Source organism: Plutella xylostella, chromosome 31 (genome assembly GCF_932276165.1).
Source record: "Plutella xylostella chromosome 31, ilPluXylo3.1, whole genome shotgun sequence".
Taxonomy (NCBI): Eukaryota; Metazoa; Arthropoda; class Insecta; order Lepidoptera; family Plutellidae; genus Plutella; species Plutella xylostella.
Window position 1 is genome coordinate 1,890,543 of NC_064011.1, and position 23,525 is coordinate 1,914,067.

Sequence of the window (23,525 nt, forward strand, 5' to 3'; positions counted from 1 at the left end):
TTATGACAGCCTATTGTCCTCAATCTATATGAATTTTCAACTGTCCATATAGTTTAATCTAATAATTTAAGAAACTATTACTTAGGTATTCCAAAATTATCGCTAGTGTAATAGAGGTAGAAAGAGTAGACAATAAAAAAGCAACAACAGTTTTTCCTTTAATTTTCACAAAATAAAAAGGTACATTCACTATAACCGTAACATCAAAAGCACTACTTTAATACTGTGTTTAATAACAGTCCTTGACATAGTTACATAATTTATTCCAGAACCTTTGTAATTTTGCAAAATATACCTACTATTTTTTCTCTAAAACAAAACATCTAAGCAAAAACATCAACAATATTGCACAAAAATTAATAAAATTGTACTTATAAACTATAGGAGATTGTGCCCTTTAATAAACTTTTTGAGCATTTAATTAGAGATCTGTCTATAATCTAACAGGAAATTTTATATTGTTTAGCCTGTTATCCCAATTTTCTACCATAGCAACATATTTGCCAAATGGTCACCGACGACATACGAAAGTTTGTTATGTGTAGGGATTAGTTAATTTTACCTTGCATGGCGTTCTGATATTCTTTCTAAAATATTTATTATACTTACTTACATTCTTCAAGTAAATTGAACTAACTTAATACTGAAGAATTTTCTTCTGGCTATTTTAATATATTTGCTTAAACTAGCTAACTTTGAGTCGGTACTTTTGCGATTGGTGAAGTTGTAACTTTGCTTTCCACGTAATCTTTGGTTTCCGCGGGTATATTTTGATTTTGCTGTGCAAACTCTGTATTCTGAGCATCTTGTACCTGAGAATACTCTGGATTGCTAGCATCGTATGCTTGATTACCGTAGTTCGGATCACCTTGGTAAGCCTGATTAGGGTCGGTTGCATAATTTTCATACTGGCCTTCATATTGTGCGTTTGGATCAGCATACTGTTGTTCATAATTCTCAGGATACTGTCCTTCTGTGTAAGCAGGCTGTTCATAATTTTGGTCATATCCTTCAGTTTGGTAGGTGGGAGTTTCTTGTGCGTAAGACTGGTCATAGTTAGCTGGTTCCTGTGCATATGTTGGGTCCTGGTAAGTCTGCTCCTGATTATATTCACCCTGTTGCTGTTCAAAATGGCTTGGTTCTTCGCTGTATGTTGGTTCTTGTGCATATTCTGGCTGAGGCTGTTCGTAATTTTGTTGCTCCACCTCTGATATGTTTTCAGCAACCTTAGCATTTTCGTACGTTTCCTTCACTGGCGTTTCATCAACATAATACTGCTCTTTAACGGGACTATCTTTGACATATTCTTGTTCGTTTTGTGAATTAACTGGTGGCATAGCTTCGGGCTGGTTTTCCATTCTTATAGAGCTTTTTGAAGGTTGTCGACTGAGTTGTCGGGATTGCGAGTTACTGTGGCGGTCTCCGACGCTTGAGTTTGAAGGCTGTCGTCGGAGCGCGGGGTGAGCGGGGGGGTGGCCTCGGGTATGGTCGGGTCCGGGAGGGGGGGCTGGCTCGACATTTCCGTGGGCTGCGGCCGCGTGCGTGGAAGGTGCTACAAAGGTTTTAAATTATTTTAATAGTTGTACAATTTAATTATTCAGAGTAATGCGAATGTGGTATTTTTAATAATTGAGTGGTCACTATGCACAGCAGTTTTTGTGCCGTTACAGTGAGTATAGGAATATCGTTTTTTTTTTAAATAGCCCAAGCATCTTTAAAAGTTAAGAATTACCCGCATTGTATTCGTTACCTTCATAATAGGTGTTGGGTGCGTTAGCATGCTGTATCGTCCGGCCCAGGCTGTCTACTTGGCGATGCAGAGAGGCCAGTTCTTCCCTGAAGCAACCACACCACACAGTGAAATACACTCACACAGAAAACAAGTGCTAAAGTTTTACTATTCACAAACTCACACTCCGATATATGCAGCGAGATACTCAGGTATGTATTTTTATTGACCTCATGCGAAAAAGATTTAATATTAATAAAGTCTATTGGATTTCTTTTTAGATTTGGTACTCCTAGGTCAGTATTTCTTATACATGTATTGCCATTTACAATACCATCACCTAGGTAAATATGTATCAGAAGGAAATTATCATTCAATGCAACTCGCATGCTAGAAGCAAATAATACAAAATAAACATAATGCCAATCCAATACCCACAAGACTCGACACTCATAAATAATCAAATAATATACAAAACTTTATTCTACGAAATAAAATAGACATGCAATTGCTAAAAACCGTTCTCCATATCTACCTTCAACGGATCATCGTCTGACTCTCCACCGTATTTGTCTAAAGACAGATCGCTTAGACATCGACTTAGATTTCCCAAGTTACCCTCATACTGTCTGTATTTACTGTATCTAGGGTAGGTGCGATCGATGTCGTAAGACGACCTGCTATGGGGATAGCCACTTATGGGTGTGTAACTCCTGATAGGTGCAACAACAGTAGTGCAATACTTTTTATGGGAACACCAAAGGTTGCGTAGCTTCTTCATAAGCTCAGAATTTCTGCAAAGCAATTGTATCCTCTCTGTTCTGTAAAACAAAGATTATGATTGTGCAGGTGATTGTATAGGTATTAAAAGTAATTAAAAGCTTAGATATAGTCAATTTTAGGTGGAAGCTATTTTACCATCTAATCGTTTTCTATAAAATGGATCAACGTTCTAAGTGACTATGATAAAAAGTACTTTTAGTTCACAAAAAACATTTAATGCACAATTTTAAGTAGTGTTAACATTACCCTTACACGAGGAGTTAAATATAGTAAACAGATAATAATAATTATTATACATCAATGTAAAAAAACTCTAATCTAACCATTTAACAAAATATTAACATGTAATTAATTAATAACACAAACTCTTTGAAATTAACACGTACTAAAATTTTAGGATATAACAATAAAATCTTAATTTTACATCACTAATGTTAATAGATGGTTGATTCATATTTTTATAGAAGTATACATTTTGAAGGAATATTGCACACGTGTATCTACTTCTAACATTTAATTTAAAATACAGTATCGGTGAATTTCTTATTTACACGAACAAAAATGAGCATGAAGACTAATAACACAAGTCTAGAAAAGGCTGGGATCTTATTTAACTTCAATGGGGTCAATTAAATCACACATTTTCAGTAAGGCACTTGCTGTGAAAGCAATAAATACGCTTAGCTAGACTTATGTTGTGTCGTTAGGCTTTTGTTCGACAGTTTCTACTTCATCTGTATTTGGAAGATCTGTTTCATTATTGATAAGCTCTTCCCCGGGAATTCCTTCTTCTTTTTCTGAAGGTTCGGAAATATTTGGTTCAGCATCGTCTTCTGTTTCTTTTTCTGGTGGTAACTGTACCGAGTTACTAGCCGTGACTACTTCTACTTCTGGTTCATTGACTTCCACTGTCATATTTTGTTCTAAACTTTTTTCTTTGATGTCTGTTGATTCTTTTGGATTATCTTCCTTTTCTCCGAAAGCAAGATTTTCTTCAATTGGTTCAACAACTACTTCCTCTACTTTTGGTGCTTCTACTTGTAATTCCGATGATCCCGTGCTTAAAGCGACGCCATCATCGTCAGCTTCTATTATCTCAACATTTTCTTTCAGAAGATTTACACTACCTTCTGCAACTTCCATACTAATGCTATTCTTTACACCTCTATGACTATCGCATTCTACAATATTAACATTGGAATCACGGCTCTTTCTTTTCTGATCTTTCTTTCGAGATTTCGGTATTAATTTAACGCTTATATCAACTTTGATTGGCTCCTTTTTCTCTCGTAAAAAGGGCTGTTGAATAGTCAGCGGTAGATTGAAGATCTTCTCTCCCTTTTCGCTTGTGAGATCCTGTCTTGTCGTCAGTGGCCCCACCATGATCGGTGGTTGACTATTCGACGAAGCGGACTCTTTTTCTGAGCGGCGCGTACGACGCCGCGGGATAGGCTGCTCTCTGGATCTTGAGCGATCGCGCTGTGTTCTCATTGGATCGTCTGCACGGCTGCGACTCTGCGCTCTGCCTGCCACCAATAAAAACACAGCACGATTTTATTTAGCAATCTAATATTGACACTTAACTTTGTACGGGTAATGATAACAATACACAAATGTGAACATTCAATAATTTATGTAAGTACAAAGGTGCAAATAGAATAAAAGAGAATGGTATTTGTAAACATTGAGAGACCATCACCTTTCTATAGTACATAAGATTTAATTAAAGCTTTCTGTAAAAATATAAGTAGATGATCTCGCACGGCTTACAGAAATGTGATCAAGGAATACTATTCAACAGCATGCGAGGATAGTTAAGTAATGTCCGTACTTGTGCCTACGGTTGGCGTCGTCGAGCTTGTCAGTGAGCAAGCGACATTCACCCGTGAGTTTCTCCATCAGACTGTTTTGTGATTGGATCATGGTCTCCAGCTCGGCCACGGTTTTAGCTGCGGAAAAGCTCTTGCTTAAACCATGGACCTTATCAGGTATAGGGACTTGAGTTTTACATAAGGAAATTTTACAGCAATGCAAATATTGGAGATTGAAAATATAAGGTAAGATTAGGTGCATTTTCATTGTATAATTCGTTGACCCTTATGCTTTAAAACTCCTTAAACTTAATAGAAATGTATCAGCAAAGCTGTTCGTCATTTCATCATGCTTTTTATAATAAATACTATATATTAAAGCGTTTTATGCCTTTCTCTTCTCAAGAGAAACAATCTGATGAATAAACTATTGAGATTATAAGCCCTTTCATGTGACAGTTCATGCAACTATTATGTATGAAAAGGTAAATTATAAATGTTTTGAAGTTAATTTGTATGATAAAGTCGATAATAGTGTAGTTAGTTGTAATAATTTCAAAACACCAATAGTTTACCCATTAGATGAACGTAAAAATTAACATAACAATATTAACCATCTAAGTAATAATAAACTCAGAAGTGCTTTGCTTGCTGGTTCCACCTATTGCTGTATTTTTATAAGAATTGTTAAATAACTGCCAATCAATCAAATTAATGCAAGCTTTATAATTATTATTTGAATACTATTTTATTCTAAGAGTCTAACTTACCGTGTTCTATTTCCTTCTCTTTCTTGTTCCTCACCGGAGATGTTGGAGTCAAGTCCTTCATCTTCAACTAAAACATAAAAAGGAATAGAACGGATAACTATCAATTTACCTAAAATGCAATTTATACAATTTGACTATCAAAAGATTTCGTGTTTCATGTTTTTTTTTACTAACTTTATCTTTCTTTCAACAACTATTCTATCAAGTATTTAAACGCACACCCAGCCCGTAGCAATCCACTGTAGGACATGGGCCTCTTGCAAGACTGGAGGGAAATTTTCATTATCTCCTCATTGGCAAGCGGGTCGGAGTTTTAAAATGTAAGACCGAAATTAGTAAATGACACAAGAAGGGAAGTTACAGTAGAAGTACATTCTAAAAATAAGTAAGTTTCTATAGTAATGATATTACCTCTGTCTCCAAATTAGCGATCTGTTCAGTGAGACGCAAGTTCTCGCGACGAGCATGTACTAGATCTGCGTCGGCACGATCCAGGCGCTGACGCAGGGACTGGATCTGAAACAGGATGTTATATATAAAAAAAACTTGAAACATTTTGATAGGACAATTTTAAGCAAACGTAAATTTCTTTGTCATTCATTTTCATAATTCCACTTTATGATTGGCTGCGTAAACTCCGAATAAACCAGTTGTAATTATAAATAAAACAGTTTCCAAAATTTGTCAAATAGCAGGCTTGAAATAGCAGTTAGACCTAACTCTATGCAGTGTTTAAAACAACACAAATGGTTCGGCGTTAACATTATTACACCTCAGCTGCAGCTAGATAAACGTCACTATATCGCGATTCGCCATAAACACGCCGCTGTGATTAGTGGAACACGCATTTAACGAGTTTATCGATGTCGATAATGAAGCCGTGTAGCGGTTACACACGTTACCTCAGAATTGAGTCGGTTAGTCTCATGCTTGGCCTGCCGCTGGTGGCGCTCGATGGCGAGCCGCGCGCTGGCCAGCTCCTCGTCCAGCGACGCCTTCTCCGCGTGCGCCTGCGCCAGGTCCGCCTGGAGAGAGGCTGGAGAGACAAATGAGTTCCGTTTATATACAATTATATCATCTAGGTAAACGTTATGCATTTAACAATATGTTAGCTCATATAACAAAGATTTTTGAGAGTAAAAACAAATTGTTTAAAAATGTTCCCGATGTACCAATTAATGAAAAACAAATCTTCTTTAAAAAGCTGGTTTTATAATGATTCTATTGATATGATTCTTGAATGATATTTGGTAGAATCCCCTCGCTAGATCCATGCAAAGGAAAAAGAGTCACTCACAAGTTTTGTTCTTCAATTCCATCTTCAGCTCTTCGATGACGGCAGTTTTCATGGAAATTTCCCTTTTTAAATCATTGTCGTCGCGACGTTGTCTTTCCAACTCCAGCTGGAATATAAATAAATATTCAAAAAACTAATATTTTCTAAATTTGTAACTACAATCGACTTATAAATATACAATAATATTTAACTAGCGCACGTCCTTACAAGGGGCTGATATTTAATATGATAAGTTGTATCTTCCAGCATATCGTTGGTTGCGATACATTTAATCATTACAGTGACTATGTGAGTTGTGTCTGAATTCTGAATGTCGTTTGTTAGTATGACAAGGTACAAAAGCAACCCAACTTACCTGCAGTTTAGCGACATTATCATACTGGGCAGCCAGGTCATGCGACAGGTCGTCGAAGTGCGCAGTGTACCGCTGCTCGGCCGCGTTGCTCTAGTGGACCTATTACCACCATGATACATCGTTTGTTAATTTGACAAGGTACCAAAGGGCGATACTAACCTGCAGTTTAGCAACATTATCATACTGCGCGGCAAGATCGTGCGACAGGTCGTCGAAGTGCGCCGTGTACCGCTGCTCCGCCGCGCTGCGCTCGTGCACGGCGCGCCGCGCGCTCTCGCTGCACAGCTCGCGGACCCGCACGCGCTCTTTGGCTAGGTCCTCCTGTGGAACAATGTAGGTTCAGTCCGGCAACGCTGACTTGGGAACGTGTATAGGTGGGAGATATTTTTTCCTTACTGTAACAAAATTGTTTTTTAATCTTTTCCAACCGAAGCAGTGACGGCCGGTGGATGGAGGTTTAAGGTAAGCGTCCGTTAGATTACTCTAATAGTGATAGATATCCGTGAATTTTTAAAAGTCGTTGAAGAAAAGTTGTTGATGATGACCCCTGAGTCGACTCCTTTCGGTTCCGACATCGTTGTCCAGATAAACCGTATGAGTAGACTACTGCAGGTTACCGAATACAAAAATCGATGGCGAGTGATGTAGCATTTCTTAATCTAATCATAAAAACTTCACGACTAGCAAGACACTGCGTGAAGGCCGCGACAAATGACGAGCATAGCATTCCAGATGAAGACATATTTTGGGTAGCTGCCGCAGTAAGTAAGCCTATATTCAGATAGAACAAAGCAAAATATTCCCCTCACCTTAAGCCTGCGCACTTCGGCCTCCAAGTTGCTCCTCTCTTCCCTCAGTTGCTGCTCGACGGCGTCAGAGCCTCGCTTGTAGCAGTCCGGGTCCTCGCGCCGCTCCAGACTCAGCTTCATCTTGGCTATCTGCGACTCGAGAGAGTTTTTGTCCCTGCGAAAAAATGCCATGAAGAGCATAAAGTATAGATTGTGTGGCAAAAACACATCTGCTTTGCTAATATTTTATCTAAATGCTGATAGTAATCGCGATTAGGTCCAACTGCATTGTGCCATCTATCCTCGATAGGCATTTAAGCTTAGAAATCGAGTGCGTCAAAATGGCATGACCAAAATATATAATTTGTCAATCAAGCGATTTTTTTTATTACCGGGTTGGTCGGAGGTTCCTCCCTTTTCAATGGAGGAGTGGCAACACCTTCGCTCTGCGTAATTCATCTACATCAGCCTATAGCAGTCCACTGCTGGACGTAGTTTTCTCCTAAAGCACGAAACTGGATGCGACCTATAGCTTTCCGACGCATAGTTAATTAAATCAATACAAAATCGAACCTTTGCAAGTTGTCAATCTGTCGCTTGAAGCCGTCGAGGCAAGTTGAGTCAACAATCCCCGAGGCCAGCTTGCGCTTGTTGTCGTTATTCTCTTCCTGTTAACAGAAAATCATCAGTTTCAAGCACCTTGAGGTATTTACTTAACAAGTAAGGCAGTCAACCAAATAAAAGCGATATTCGGTAAACGGGTGTGAATAAAGAAACTGTTTGAAAATGGTGGACGACTCATGCTTTCTAGTTCTAATCGTAGTTCTGTCAGTAACTACAACATAGGTACTGCTGTCAAATATTGCATGTTGTGTCTGCCTGCACTGCAAGCCTATTTTACATGATGCATCCGGTCCGTCATACGTCCGTGGGTACGTTTATTTCGCCTCATACCTATCTCCAACCTGCCAAGCGAGGAGACTAAAGCGATAACCTTATCCAGCATTAGATACATCTAGATATGCAGGTTTCCTCTCGATGTTTTCCTTCACCGAAAGTTTTCCTTCACTAGCAAACTTATTGCCATTTTGCGGATATATGTACGTGTGTGTTTGTATATTATCTGGCTAACCTAATCTCTAGAGTCCCCGAGACCACATACGATGACATAAAGGGCAGACCCACGACAGGCTTCAGACAAAGCAGTTTGCAGCCATCGAAAACTGAAAGTAGTGTTCTTTTTTTGCCTCTGGGTCTCGGGAGGCTATTACCTGGCTCTTCTTCAAGTCGATCCTGGCCTGCGTGAGCTGCGCCTCCAGCTCGGCGATGCGCGACTCGAACATGATGCTGGAGCCCTCCATCTTGGGAGTGCGGGAGCGCGCGCGGCGGCGGGGCTTGGATGGGGAGTGCTATTGGAAATGAATATAATTTTTAGTCAGGATACAGTAAGAGCGACCGCGCAGGATAGAGACCATCTGCGGTACCACCACCGATATATTAGAAATTATCAATCAGCAGCGTCGCTCGCCTGTCAAACATCTGTCAGATCAATACAAGTTACGACAGATTTGACGAATTTCTGTTTTTCGGTGGTAGTATACCCACCAAGCTACCTATAGCATTTTAGAAAGAGCCTATACATTTTTTGTTATATAACAAAATCTACAGTTAATTCTGAGACTCGAACATGATGCTGGAGCCCTCCATCTTGGGAGTGCGGGACCTGGATGAGCGACGCCGGGGCTTGGATGGGGAGTGCTGGTTGAGAAGAAAATAACGAATTTAGAGGACTTTTATCAGCATAGGTACGCTTCACAGGACAGGGCAAACATTACGACATTATGCATATGAAGTGAGTTTTTATCATAGCTATCTATAGAAGAACCTACAGAACTAAATCTGCACTTAATTCTGAGACTCGAACATGATGCTGGAGCCCTCCATCTTGGGAGTGCGGGGTCTGGATGATCGGCGGCGGGGCTTGGATGGCGAGTGCTGGTAGACAAGATAATAGAATTTAGAGGGAATTTTAACAGCAAACAGGAACGCTTCAGAGGACAGGACAAACATAACCTACATTATGATGTGATTTTTTACGAGGGTATAATTTTCTTGAGCGGATAGATATCGCGCAGGATAGAAAACAATGATGACGTCTTGTGTCTGATACCAAGATCCATTTCGAGTTGCTGAGCCAGCGGAGTAAGTAAGTAAACCCCAAACCAGCAGTGGTATCACCAGCGAATATTACCGATCGACAATCCTTAAGCAGCGCTGCTTATCTGTCAAATTTTATATAATGTGATGAGATAATACTTTGGTCTGAGGGATCGCCTCGACAAGTCCCTCAGTCCAGCTCACCTGATGGTCGCTGTCTGCGCCGGTGCTGCCCTCGTCGCGCAGCTCGTCGGTCTCGGAGCCGGCGCCCTGCAGCACGCGGGACAGCAGCTCGCCGCCGACTGCAGCTGAGAGTGACGAGACACGAGACTGGAGAGCGACCAGCTACGGAACCACCACCGCATCCGTATAGTAGTGTCGCTCGACTGTCTTGAACATCTGTCAGATTCGTACAAGTTACGACAGATTTGACAATCGAACGATGCTGCTGAAGGATTCTTAATTGGTGTTGGTGATGGTACAGTAGAGACTACTATAGTTACCACTACCGACACTTTAGCAATTCGGTTGCCTGTCAAACATCTATCAGATACATACAAGTCGTGACAAATTTGTCAAGCAAGCGACGCTACTTAAGGATCCCACTGCACTGTAGCTACTTCTTGTGTCTGAATCCAAGATCCACTTCGGGTCGCTGAGCCAGCGGAGCAATTTAGTAACTTAGACACCAGACACCTTCAATTTGGATCGCCCGCACTAGGAGTCCCTCAGACCAGCTGTTTAAGTTAGAGATTTTAGTTCCTATACGTGTCACTAGATGGCGGTGTCGTCACCGTTCTACATCGCGGTATGGTTTGGTTTCACCATCCAGCCTATATTCTTTGAGTCATCAATAAAATGTATGCGAACCTAAAAATTGTGTATAAATTATCTATTGGTCCTTCGAACCGGATTGTAAATAAAAGTCAGTGAAAGTGCAAGTGCAGTGCTACGTTGGTTAATATTTTTGACAAGTCTTCTCCCGCGCGAGGCGGTGAGTGCTGAAAAAAGACTTGTAAAATTTTCATAAATTTATTCTATGGACTTAGAATAATCACAAATAAAACTATGGCGGATATTATCAAGGCTCAAATTGATCTTGCAAAACGCATCGAAAAGTTAAATGTAAATACAAAGAAATGTGCTAAAAGTAAGATTACAAAAGGTTATTTGGAGACACGTTCAGAAACATTGGACAAATATTGGTCGGATTATACTTCACAACATGATAATATAGTACGTACGATATCAGAAGATGTATTGAGGCAATCAGATTTTCAACCAGATGAGAACTATGACAAAACTGAGGAACTGTACATGGAGTTGAAAACATTAATAAAAGATGCCCAGTTTACTATACAAAAATCTGAAAGTCAGCCTTCACAGGAGAACACAGGTACTACTGAAAAATCTGAAACATCAAAGATAAGACCAAGACTACCACCAATATCGATACCTACATTTTCTGGAGACTATGGTCAATGGATAAGCTTCAAAGACATTTTCACATCCTTGATACATAATGACAATAGCCTATCGAAAGTTGAGAAACATCATTACCTTAAATCTGCATTGTCTGGTGAAGCTGAAAACTTGCTGAAACATTTCGCATTAACGGAAGCTAACTATGATGAAGCCTGGAAGATGCTGGAAGCGAGGTATGATAACAAAAGAGTTATTGTAAATACTATATTAAATCGCCTCTTGAACCAGAAGAAACTACAAGCTGAGTCTGCCACAGGTTTGAAGGAATTATTGGACACAACTAAAGAAAGTTTGAATTCCCTGAACAATTTGAAAATAGAGACGGATAAGTGGGATGCCATCATTGTACACACAATTGTTTCAAAGTTAGACATAGAATCTCACAAACTTTGGGAACAATCATTGGGTTCATCCACCGAAATACCATCATTTGATGAGTTGGCAACATTTATGGAAGGAAGGTTCAGAACCCTAGAAATGCTTTTGTTATCTACACAAGAAACACAAAGAAACTGTACATATAAAAGGGAATTTCAAATACACACACTACCAGCACAAAAATCAACTGTAAATAAATCATTCGCTGCAGAAGTAGAAAGCACTTGTACATACTGCTCACAAAATCACTTCATTTGTCATTGCAAGGAGTTCGCATCACTCGAGATACAAGCAAGACAAACATACACAAAGAACAACAACTTATGCTTCAACTGTTTGACAAAAGGTCATTCAGTCAGTAATTGCAGACAGAGCCAATCATGTAAAAAGTGTGGAAGACGTCATCACACTCTGCTGCATTACACGAATCCAAAGAACCTCACAACAAACCTAACCACAACACCCGAGACCACCACAGCTAAAGAGAATGACCCACAATGCACAGTTTCGATGAAAGCCGTAACGAAAAGTGAACAAACAATTTTGGCCACAGCGCATATTCCTGTTCAAGCGAAAAACGGCAATACAATCATTCTTCGAGCCCTCATAGACCAAGGTTCTCAGGCGTCTTTCGTGACTGAAGAAGCAGCACAACTACTGAAACTCGATCGCACTTCAGTCGTCGGAAATGTCACAGGTATAGCAAACGATTCTGTACTAGTGGAGGTTAATATAACATATAGCTAAAAAACATAGCAAGTGATTTGCTCGCAACGAATAGCATTCGCTTTATGAACGCGCAAATGCTGCTATAATTATAACGCGACGCGCCCTCGCGATCTTAGCTCGCAAAATTGGACAGCGTCTGCCCGCGGCCGTTGCCACGACGCTACTGCTAGAAATAGCGGAGCGGCTCCGCTATTTCTCGCAGCCGCGAGACGTGGCGCGCGATAACCGCGCAGGCGATATTCACTTGCTTTGTAGCGTCTCGCTCTCTCAACGGTGCAACGTCGCGCGACTCGCGTGTGAGAGAGCGAGACGCTGCGAAGCTGCAAGCTTCACTACGCAATAGCGCTCCGCTATCTGCTGAAATTAGCTCCGCAGCAGTGTTGCCATTAGCGTACATTTTACACATTTGACGTACTATTTTAGCCTCCCATGTGTAATGTGTATATAATTGGTCCATGTAATGTACCATTTAAACTTAACTTCCAATATCATGATTATCATGTGTAAAATCTTTGTTTATGGACTATTTTACGTATTTTTTTTGGAATCGCAGCAAAAAAATTATTAACCACAATTAGTTACGATTTTGATTTTCTTGTATGATTATTTTCTCAACCAATATGATTATTACATGATTACAATGAGTATAAATATATCATACATAAAACTGCGGGGTACCTACTCTGAAGGTTTTAGGACATTGTAACACTTTTTAAAATGCTATAATAAATATAGGTACGTTTCTCACGACTAAAATCTATTAAAATATAGTACTTCTGCTGACGAGCAGGTGCGAAAGAGCTGGAAAAGCTAAATTGAGTGATTTTAGTAAAAAAACAGCTCATGTACGGTTTTAACCCTAAATGTACGTTTTCAGCGCTGGATATGTGCGTTTTGAGAACTCCGTTGCGGCAACACTGCTCCGCAGTCGCGATTTGGCAACGGCCACGGGTGGCCGCTATGCTAATTGTGCCTCGCGCAACGTTACGAATTACGATCGCGTTGTTTGTTTTGTTGCATTTGCGTGCTGTAAATAAATATTTGTTAATATACATAATAATAAATAGTTTAAATAGTAACGTATTAAAATAGGTATAGTGTTTATTTAGGTTTAGTGTAAAATTGAAAATAAATAGTGTTTGTGTAAGTGTAAATAGGTACTTTCTAACGGACAATTTGGTTCTGAGGACAATTTCGTATTTTAAATGTTTTGTGATTGTGTGTGATTGAACTTTGACTGGACAATTTACCTATCTTTACTTTACGTGTGTTTTCGTAAGTGGATGAAACATTGAAAGGATATTACTTTGTGGTTTTAAAGTGTTTTGTGTAAATAGTTATTGCAATTAAAGAACGTTTGACAATAATTCATAAAAATGAAGAGAAACAGTGATGTGCCATTATGGAAACAGTGATGTGCCATTATAGACAGTCCTAAGCATGTAAAGTATGAAGGAGAGTTCATTGGTTTTTTCATCAATTTTTTTTATCAATTTTTTTTTTCATCAATTTTTTTTTTGCTCTTCAATATTGTTATAACGTAGCGGATTAAATAACCTGCTATAAATGTGTAACATAGCGTCTGTAGCGTGTTATCAAAATGTAGCCGTTTTTCCCACCACTATTCTGTACCCATAAAATCGATGGTCACACTGAAAATAGACACGCTGAAAGTAAACGCTTACATACTAAAGAAGAAACTCACATCTATCTTACCTATACGAGAATTCACAACCGACTGGCCTTCATCTAAGAATTTGATACTCGCAGATCCACAATTCCACAAGCCAGGTCCGATTGATGTATTACTTGGAGCTGAAGTTCATGCACAGATTCTGCTTGAAGGTATAGAGAGACATGAATCGCTGATAGCTGTCAACTCAAAACTGGGATGGTTGATATCAGGAAAGGTATCACAACCAGAGAAACACAACATTGTAAATACACACTCATTTAAAGTAACCACTCTTCACCTGCTAAGACAATTCTGGGAGATAGAAGAATATTCACCGACTCAAAAACCCTCACTAGATCATATGGAGATTGTCACTGAAGAAGACGAAGACACAGACGATGTTGATTTGATACCTGAAAAAGAAAAGAACACAATTAGATTAACACCTGAAAAAGAGAAAGAAACACAAAGTAAATATTACTTACCACATCACGCAGTTGAAGAAGAAGCTGTAGAAATGAGACGCGGCGGTTTACCTCTACACAAATGGTCGTCTAATAGTGCAAAGTTGTTATGTGAAATACCCGATTCTATGCAGGGTCCTGAAAGTGAAGTGAACATTAAAGGTAAAAAGTGGAACTCTCAAAGTGATTTGTTCGAATTAACAATTAATATGGACCTTAAGAGTGATAAAGTAACTAAACTTTTACTGAGACTGATTCGTGTCACAGCCTTTTGTCTGAGATTTGTAAATAATTGTAAGGCTAAGATAGAAAAGAAACAAAAACTAGTTACTTACCTGACTACAACTGAACTGAATTACGCTGTAAATACTTGTGTAAAAATGTCGCAATCTGTACAGTTCAAGAATGAAATTGAGTTACTGTCACAAGGAAAAACTGTTCCTATAACAAGTAAATTGTACACATTGAACCCATATTTGGATAGCAACAATGTACTGAGAGTTGGAGGTCGGCTTGTAAATGCTCCTATTTCAAATGATATGAAGTCACCGATCTTACTAAGTAATAAATGTTATCTGAGTGAACTGATTGTTTCTGATGCACATCACAAGACATTACACGGCGGTCACCAACTCACATTTAATTATGTTCGGCATAAATACTGGATAATTCGTGGTAAAGATGTTGTAAAAAGAATTGTAAGAAAATGTATAATATGTTTTAAACAACGAGCACAACCAACTGCCCCTTTCATGGGTAATTTACCGAAGCATAGAGTTACACCAACTCGTCCCTTCCTCACATCCGGTGTTGACTATGCTGGCCCGTTTTTGTTGAAAATGTACCCAGGTAGATGTAATAGGACTTACAAGGCTTACATAGCTCTATTTGTGTGTACCGTCACAAAAGCCATTCACTTGGAGTTAGTGAGTGACTTAACTTCCGCTGCTTACTTAGCCGCATTCAGGCGGTTCACATCACGTCGTGGACACTGTCAGGATCTATGGAGCGACTGTGGTACCAATTTTGTCGGTGCCTCCCGAGAATTAGATTTGGCTTTTAAGAGTCTGAAATCCACTGTCGTCTCAGAAATTGCTGAACTTCTGGCAAATGATCAAACAACCTGGCATTTTAACCCACCAAGTGCCCCACATTTTGGCGGACTTTGGGAATCCGGTGTAAAGTCCATAAAAGGACACCTTAAACGTGTAATCGGACAGACTTTACTCACGTACGAACAATTTTCAACCCTCCTTACGCAAGTTGAGGCTTGTGTGAATTCGAGACCTCTCACTGTAATGGATTCATCTCCTGATGAACCTCCGTTAACTCCCGGACATTTTCTCATAGGAGAACCTCCTATTGTAGTACCAGGAAAAAGCTTAGTCGATACTAACGTCTCTCACCTTAATCGCTGGCACACAGTGCAACGATTTGTTCAAACCCTTTGGCGTCGCTGGCAATCAGAGTACTTAACAAATATGCAGCATCGCTATAAATGGTCCAAAAATCAACCTGATATACCGATAGGAACCGTTGTATTGGTAAAGGACGATCGACTACCCCCTGGTAAATAGGTCGGGTGATTGAAAAACATCCAGGTGCAGATGGCATAACTAGAGTTGTTACGCTACAATGTAAAAATAATGTGTTTAAAAGACCTGTAACAAAATTATGCCCTCTTCCCTTGACCTGAATGTTTTTATTAGTTTTAGTATTAGTTTTAAGCACTTACTTAATTAGAAAAGCTAGATTGTTTTTGTTAAAAATTGTAAACTCACATATTTTATTGTTGTTGAATAAGGTTACCTACTACCTACTGTATTGTTGTTATATGATCTCAATTCATTTATTCGTTAGATAGGTAGCTCAAAGTTTTGATTTGTTTAACCTTGTTTATTTACACATTTTGAAGAACGTAACCGTTCTTGGGCGGCGGCATGTTTAAGTTAGAGATTTTAGTTCCTATACGTGTCACTAGATGGCGGTGTCGTCACCGTTCTACATCGCGGTATGGTTTGGTTTCACCATCCAGCCTATATTCTTTGAGTCATCAATAAAATGTATGCGAACCTAAAAATTGTGTATAAATTATCTACCAGCTCACCTTATGGTCGCTGTCTGCGCCGGTGCTGCCCTCGTCGCGCAGCTCGTCGGTCTCGGAGCCGGCGCCCTGCAGCACGCGGGACAGCAGCTCGCCGCCGACTGCAGCTGAGAGCGACGAGACACGAGACTGGAGAGAGACCAGCTACCGAACCACCACCGCATCCGTATAGTAGTGTGGCTCGACTGTCAAACGTGTGTCATATCCATACAAGTTACGAAAGATTTGACCCGAGTGTAGCTGAGAGTTCAGAGATATGCGACTGGATAGAGACCAGCAGCTACCGTATCAACACGCACCGACACATTAGCAATTAACAATCCCGCTCGTCTGTCAAACACCAGTCAGATCCATACAAGATAGATACCACAGATTTGACAAGCGAGCGACACGCTACTTAAGGACCCCATTGTGGCTACTACTACTTCTTGTGTCTGTTGCCACGTTTGGGTCGCTGAGATGGCTGAGTAAGTCCCTAAACCCCACCTAAAGACCCTAAAGACCTCCTCACCTGATGGTCGCTGTCTGCGCCGGTGCTGCCCTCGTCGCGCAGCTCGTCGGTCTCGGAGCCGGCGCCCTGCAGCACGCGGGACAGCAGCTCGCCGTGTTTCGCCGAGTGGAGTTGGGAGTTCTCGGAGATGACCTCTTTGACTTTACCGAGGAGGGTGTTTAGCTCGTCCTGGGGATGTGGAAAGATAGAAGTAAACCACGGTTTGAACCTTAAGGGGATAGTTATACACAAAGGTTTCGTACAAGTAATACATGCACGTCCTGGAAGTGGAAGGTTCATGTTTGCTAAGGAAGTTTAAATCTTAAGGGGTTTTGCACAAAGGTTCGTTATGAGAGTGTGAGGTGTAGGCACTAATACCCTCTCGCAGAGAAAAGAATAGATAGAACGTATACCAAACTGAAGTGTGGGTTTAGAGGTTCTCGATGGGAGACCACGAACAGGTAAATGTAGTGGATGCCTTCCGAAATGCTTGGACTGTTGAACAAGAAGAACGTGGAGTGTTGTGTCCAGTAGTGAACCATTGTTGGCAGGTGGTGATTTCAACGATTCCTTTTCAGACGAAAGATTGACTGCTACTATCGTACTTTTGGGTAGCTTAGCTTTCAAAAACCTTGTCGACCTGAGTATGACACACACTACTACTCACGTACTCTTTGGAGCTCAGATTGACTCATCTTCAGAATGGTAATACCAAGCAGCGTCGCGTCTGTGCCTCAAGAAACGACCGGCATTTTCAAATCAATTTTTAGTGCGCATTCACATTATGTCGCCATTTATACATACCCGACAATACTGGCTCTCGCGCTCCAGTTGCTCGATATACTCCTCTTGCTTCTGTATGAAGTGCACCACCTCGGGGCTGGTGGAGGCGAGCGCGGGGGCGGGCGCGGGGGGCGCAGGGGGCGCTGCAAGAAATAATACGAGTATGTGGTGACATCTCACACACGGCCATGCGGCCCCAAGCTAGGCCGAGCCTGTAATATAGGTATCGGACAGCTGATATATCTGCACCGGTGATATTTGGTGAGGTTTGGGACGACCCCCCCCCCTCCCCCCCCCTGGATCACATGTATTTTTTTGGAAGTCTATGTAAAGGCTATTTTTGACTAGAAAAAATACCTATGTCGAAAATTGCGTTTTGAATTGAAAAACATTTCTTATGTGTACTTGCAATAAAATTTATTATTTTAATCCTATCCGTGTCAACAAGGTATACTACAAACTACAAATCGTTCACATTTTACGCCGTTCAAAATTTCGGTTTAGGTTAGTACATAGCGCTTTTTGACAAAAAATTAATACACGTGATGTCTAATGAGACCCCCCCCTCCCCCCTCGTGATGTTTCGTGAGGTTTTCCGCACCCCCCCTTTGAGCCTCACGTGATTAATGGACGGCCCCTAAATTAAAAAGAAATGGTTTAGCGTGGGTAGACGTTGAACTAGTGGGTGTGATTAAGGAGCCGTGTGGTCAGGGAGGGCTATAAGGAGTTCTGTAGCATAAATGTTGTTTGTTACGGAGGAAGGTTTACGTGACTGTATCTACTTTTTATCGCGGGATTCCCACGGGTAACCCATTTAGGGGGAAGCGATGCTCGCGGAAAAAGTGATATGGAACGACATTGGCAGGTGAGACTTTTTAATTTTCTACGACTGTCGTGTAATAGATATACACACACACACACACACACTCACGCCTTGTACTAATGTACTCCCTTGCGGGGTAGGCAGAGGTGCATTGCTGCACCCACTTTTCGCCAGAGCACAGAATAATAACTAGTACCAGTGGCCAGAGTGTTATGTTAGTCTCAATGTAATAGGGGGCGGGCCTATTGCCATTTTACGGGCACACCTATTTAATTATGTTAAACAATCGCAATAACTCACCACTACCCACATTAGCCGGGTTATAGTTGCTAAGGCTGTCCGCATACAGAGTGGTGTACTTCGTAGTCAGCTTGGGCCGCGGCCGGTAGTCGGGGAGGTAGCCAGGGTACTTCTTGTCCAGGTCGGGCTCGTCGAGGTTCTTTATGGAGGCGGAGCCCACGTAGGAGCGGACCTGGGGGGTTAATACCACCGAACATTAGCAATTGACAGTCAAACATTTGTCAGATCCATACAATTTAAGTCAGATTTTATTTAAGGATATCGGTGATGCTATGGTTTCTAAAAGCATGTAAATAAAATTACATGGATTTATAAATTCATGCTTGGGCTTTAACGGCGCAAAGAAAATTTATAAACTTAAAAAAAAAACCGATGCCTTATGTGAGTACCTACATTGTACATGGCCCCCCACTTTTCATTTTGAACGTAGGGTACCTATGTGGTTAATTATGCTTGTTACGAAAGGTACCCAAAAGGCTCAAGCTTTTTATATTTGAACTTCTAACTAAAATCTCATTGTATTTTCTGTAGGGTTAAATGCTTTAATTAGCTATCGGTAACTATTTCTACTAACCTCAGTAGGGATTCAAACCTGCGCATTGGCCGCATTCAAGTCAATCAAGTAATCCGGAAACGGAACCTCCACTCCATCTCAAATTACATATAATGTTGCCAAATAAAATCTCCAAATTACTTACACTGGGCGAATAATTCCCAGATAGGAAATATCGCAGTTTCCCCACGGCCTCCTTGTAGGCCATCTCGGTGTAGTCCGGAATCCGCTTCGTACCGAACTCCATCTTGCTCGGCCTCCTTGTGTTGTACGGATAAAACATTTTAAAAGAAAAATATTAATAATTTAATTTTAGAGCAAAAAGTTTGAGGACATTTGGAACTGTTTGAGAAAAATAAATAAAAAAAGAGTTTAGGTTTCCCGCGAAAAGAAGTGGAATATTGTTTAAAAAGTTTCAACTGAAGAGGTTGCGTTTAGAAACTACATTTTTGATTTAAAATAATATTAATAAATTGTTTTTCGTTGGAATGCTGGGAACTTGCGCATTGCGCTACGGCTTTTTGTAAACTGGGGGATTTTTGTTAATTATCGATTTAACGGTTGCCATGGTAACGCACGTCGTTATAAACAAGTGCATAACGACAGGGGTGCAAAGAGATCAATAACTGATTTAAATAAGTTTGGATTAAGTACTAGAGGAGGCAAATGCCTACCTATGTAGTTATCTAATCTAAGTTAAGTAGAGCGGCACATCCTATGTGAATCCTACATGGAAAATTACTAACGATATCTATTGAATTGAATATCTATTCATAAAATTATATACTCTCGATTGTACTGATAGAACCGAAAATACTTATATAGCCACTCTCATACCTCATAGGTTATTTTAGAAGCCCTTGCGGGGTAGGCAGAAGTGCCATTCTGCACGCACTTGTTAGGACTGAACCCGGGACTCTCGGCATATAATCAGCGTCTCTAACCACTGCTCTTTTCGGTCGATCTTGGCGGCCAATTTCATGGACATCATCCAGCGCATGTCCCATGCCTGTTATCTTATACAGGGTGATTGGAAATTAGTGGCGGACCCCTTAAGGCGAGATAGAAGAGGTCAATTCTAGTCGATTTCATTAAGGGATGTACTATCCGAAAGTGAAAGGTTTTTGTCTGTAAAGTGAGTGTTTTATTTTATTTTAATTTTGATGTTATGAAGTCTATGGCCTAAGATAACGTTAGTTATGTTCATTTAATAGCTACTAATATTATTCAATAACTTAATAATGTAAATCCATCAAAAAAGGTCAACTTTTATATTTTTTAAATAAAATTAATATATCAGATTTGGTTCACTTTCGGATAGTACATGCCTTATTGAAATCGACTACAATTAGGTAACTAGGTACATTATCTTCTATCTCTTTTTAAAGAATCCGCCTCTAATTTCCAATCACCTATTGTATACTCATAAGCCTTAACATAGAGGTAACTACACCCAATAACGGGACTGATGAGTCTGACGACCGACACGATTGAAAATTAAGAGCCAGGCGCCGGACCAACTGTTTTAAATGGGAACACCCAAAATTCCGTTTTAGTCCCTTGATGACCTTTTAACAGCATGTAATATTTAAATTTTCAGACATCAACTTAGGTACCTATCAGACTATTAAACATGGAAAATAAGGTCAACCGGGGCCATTGCGCCACAATACTTTGACTTTCATATTCATTTGATCATAACAAACAGACTATACGCCCTATTAAGCTATAACTTGTGATACATATTAGGAAATTTTATCTAGTTTCATATTTTGATGCAATTTTGTAGAATTTTAAATATATTCTACGTGTAAACGAGGTTTCTACAAAAAATGGCATTTTTAGGCGCAATAACCCCTAGTGGGGCTAATGCCTCTTTCACTAGTTTTGTGTGCTTGGAAGAGGTTTTTACAAGTTTAAGTAGATATAATTTATAGAATTACTATTAACGTAGCTAATTATTAGCTTGTAAACTAAATACTGCGCTTAGTTAAGGAGAATCAGTTGATCAAAAATTTTTGGGGCTATGGCGCCTGCGTAGCCTAATTTCTTGTAGTGGCATTTACCCCATCCAAGATTCCAGGGGTGCTCAACATTTTATTTATGATAACTTTATTGGACTTAAAAAAGTATAAATACTTACGTGACAAATTAAAATACAGTGTAAAAGCATACAAGGGCATATTTTTTATAATTTGCAATCAAACCGCAACTTTAAATTAGTAAGTATACCATTTTTAGAGTCTGGCAGAATTTTAATCATTACAAAACTATTTAGAGTTTTAAAAACAAGTGGGATCATTCTGTTAAAATGAATATTTTTTATTTATTATATGATTATTTTCTATATACCGTGTTAACAACATTATAATGTCGACACCAAATGACGCCAATTTTTAAAAATATTTAGTTTATCATATATTAAAATTATTTACGTGTTAGTTGGATTACCAATCTAAGAATGTTAATTCTGATACGCCGTTAAATGTTCTTCAATATTGCAGAAGGCGTCATTAACGTAGTATTTTTCGTTTAGGAGTAATTTGGTGCTAATTGTCACTGGAACTTTTTCATTGCTCGTGAGTGTATTAAATTCATTTCTCATAACATAAAAAGTTTAGAACCTCTGAAAATGGGGCTATTGCGCCGCAATAGAGGCAATAACCCCATCAGCCCAGAGGCATTTACCCAAAATAAAAGCTAAACCTACAATTTTGTAATTACATATTGTGTCCGAATCTTACGTTATTTCAATAAAATAATCAAAACAATATGTAAAGCAACAAAACAATAACAGTATTTACAGTTAGGAAACATAGATTCTTTTAAACAAACACACATTTGGAACGATTCAAAAAAACGTGTCAGGAAACCTGAGGTGGCCGAAACGACATCTATTGGTCAGAGGTAAAAGTTTCAGTTACAAAGATAGATAGCAGATGACTCCAGTAGTTCTAAAGTATGTGGTTCGGAAGATAAATGGATTCGAGGCATTAGCCCCGTAGGCGACTTGGCCCCGGTTGACCTTACGCAGTATAGTAGTTATTGTAAACGTATTCGGAAATAAATAATTTTAATAGTTATAGTTCTACCAGCTATACACACATACAGTCCCATCCGGGAATCTAACCCGTAACCTGATTTTTGATTAGTACTTACCAATTTTTTATAAATAAGTAAATAAGTATAACGTTGAGACACCAACATTTTTATAAATAAGTACCTATAACATTAAGACTTAAAAATAAAAAAATAAACTATTACCTACCTAATAACATTTACGGATGTATGACCAGAGTGAGGTGCATTCGTTATAGGTATTAGGTGTTGCAAAAATGATACAAAACGGTTTAAGGTGGTGAAGCAGGGGGTCATTTTCAACAAATTTTGTTCTGCGTCGACAACTTTTGGAAATTACAAATGTATGAGACGTAGTGTGGTGCGTGGTTTACTTGTCTAAGGGTGCACAGGTTAGTAGGTAACACCGACCGGTGGTATTCCCTTTGACTTCCTGGGCTATATTTCTACCTAGGTACCTAGATAGATGCTATTTTAGTCCTAATAGATGTAATAGCTCAGATTAATCCTAGGCCTTAAAGCGTCAGAGAACATAAGAATATGCCTTTAAATAACAAATGTTCTCCGCCAGGACTTGAACCTGGGACCCTTTATTAGATAACAGTCAGCGTTCCCGACATAACGAGTTACCACACCAGTAGGTAAATCTAAAAAAAAAAACATAGGTAACAAAGTATCTTAATAATGTTTTTTTAATAACTAACTCACCTAATTTTACTCCTTCGAAGCTTTCCGTTCATCTCCTTGTCACTGCCGACACTGGATCCACTCTTCACCTTGTAGCCACCGTTTTTATAACTAGTTGAACCCATGTCTCAAACTATTACCCTAGTTTCAGATATATTTTTTCAATACAGCAACACTAATTAGAAATAAAATCAACTGTTACTGGCTGCGAAGAAATTTTTTCGAAATTTAAAAAACCGCGGCCGGATGGAACGTGTTGCCGCTCTGGAAAAGAATGAAATTCGAA

At 39.6% G+C, this 23,525-nt stretch overlaps 1 protein-coding gene across 1 annotated transcript; it reads right to left on the reverse strand.

The window, feature by feature from the left end:
- Positions 1-412: 412 nt before the first annotated feature.
- LOC105398145 (serologically defined colon cancer antigen 8 homolog) lies at positions 413-23,435 on the reverse strand. The gene is made up of 16 exons (XM_048632336.1): positions 23,261-23,435; positions 19,620-19,734; positions 18,922-19,093; positions 17,820-17,941; positions 17,037-17,204; positions 8,805-8,942; positions 8,107-8,201; positions 7,555-7,708; positions 6,905-7,066; positions 6,391-6,496; positions 5,996-6,129; positions 5,505-5,609; positions 5,094-5,160; positions 4,344-4,461; positions 1,751-1,836; positions 413-1,552 (listed from the first exon to the last, which is right to left on the reverse strand). The coding sequence occupies exons 1-16, from the start codon at positions 23,362-23,364 to the stop codon at positions 690-692; spliced, it is 2,709 nt and encodes a 902-aa protein (XP_048488293.1). The 5' UTR covers positions 23,365-23,435; the 3' UTR covers positions 413-689.
- Between the last annotated feature and the right edge of the window lie 90 nt (positions 23,436-23,525).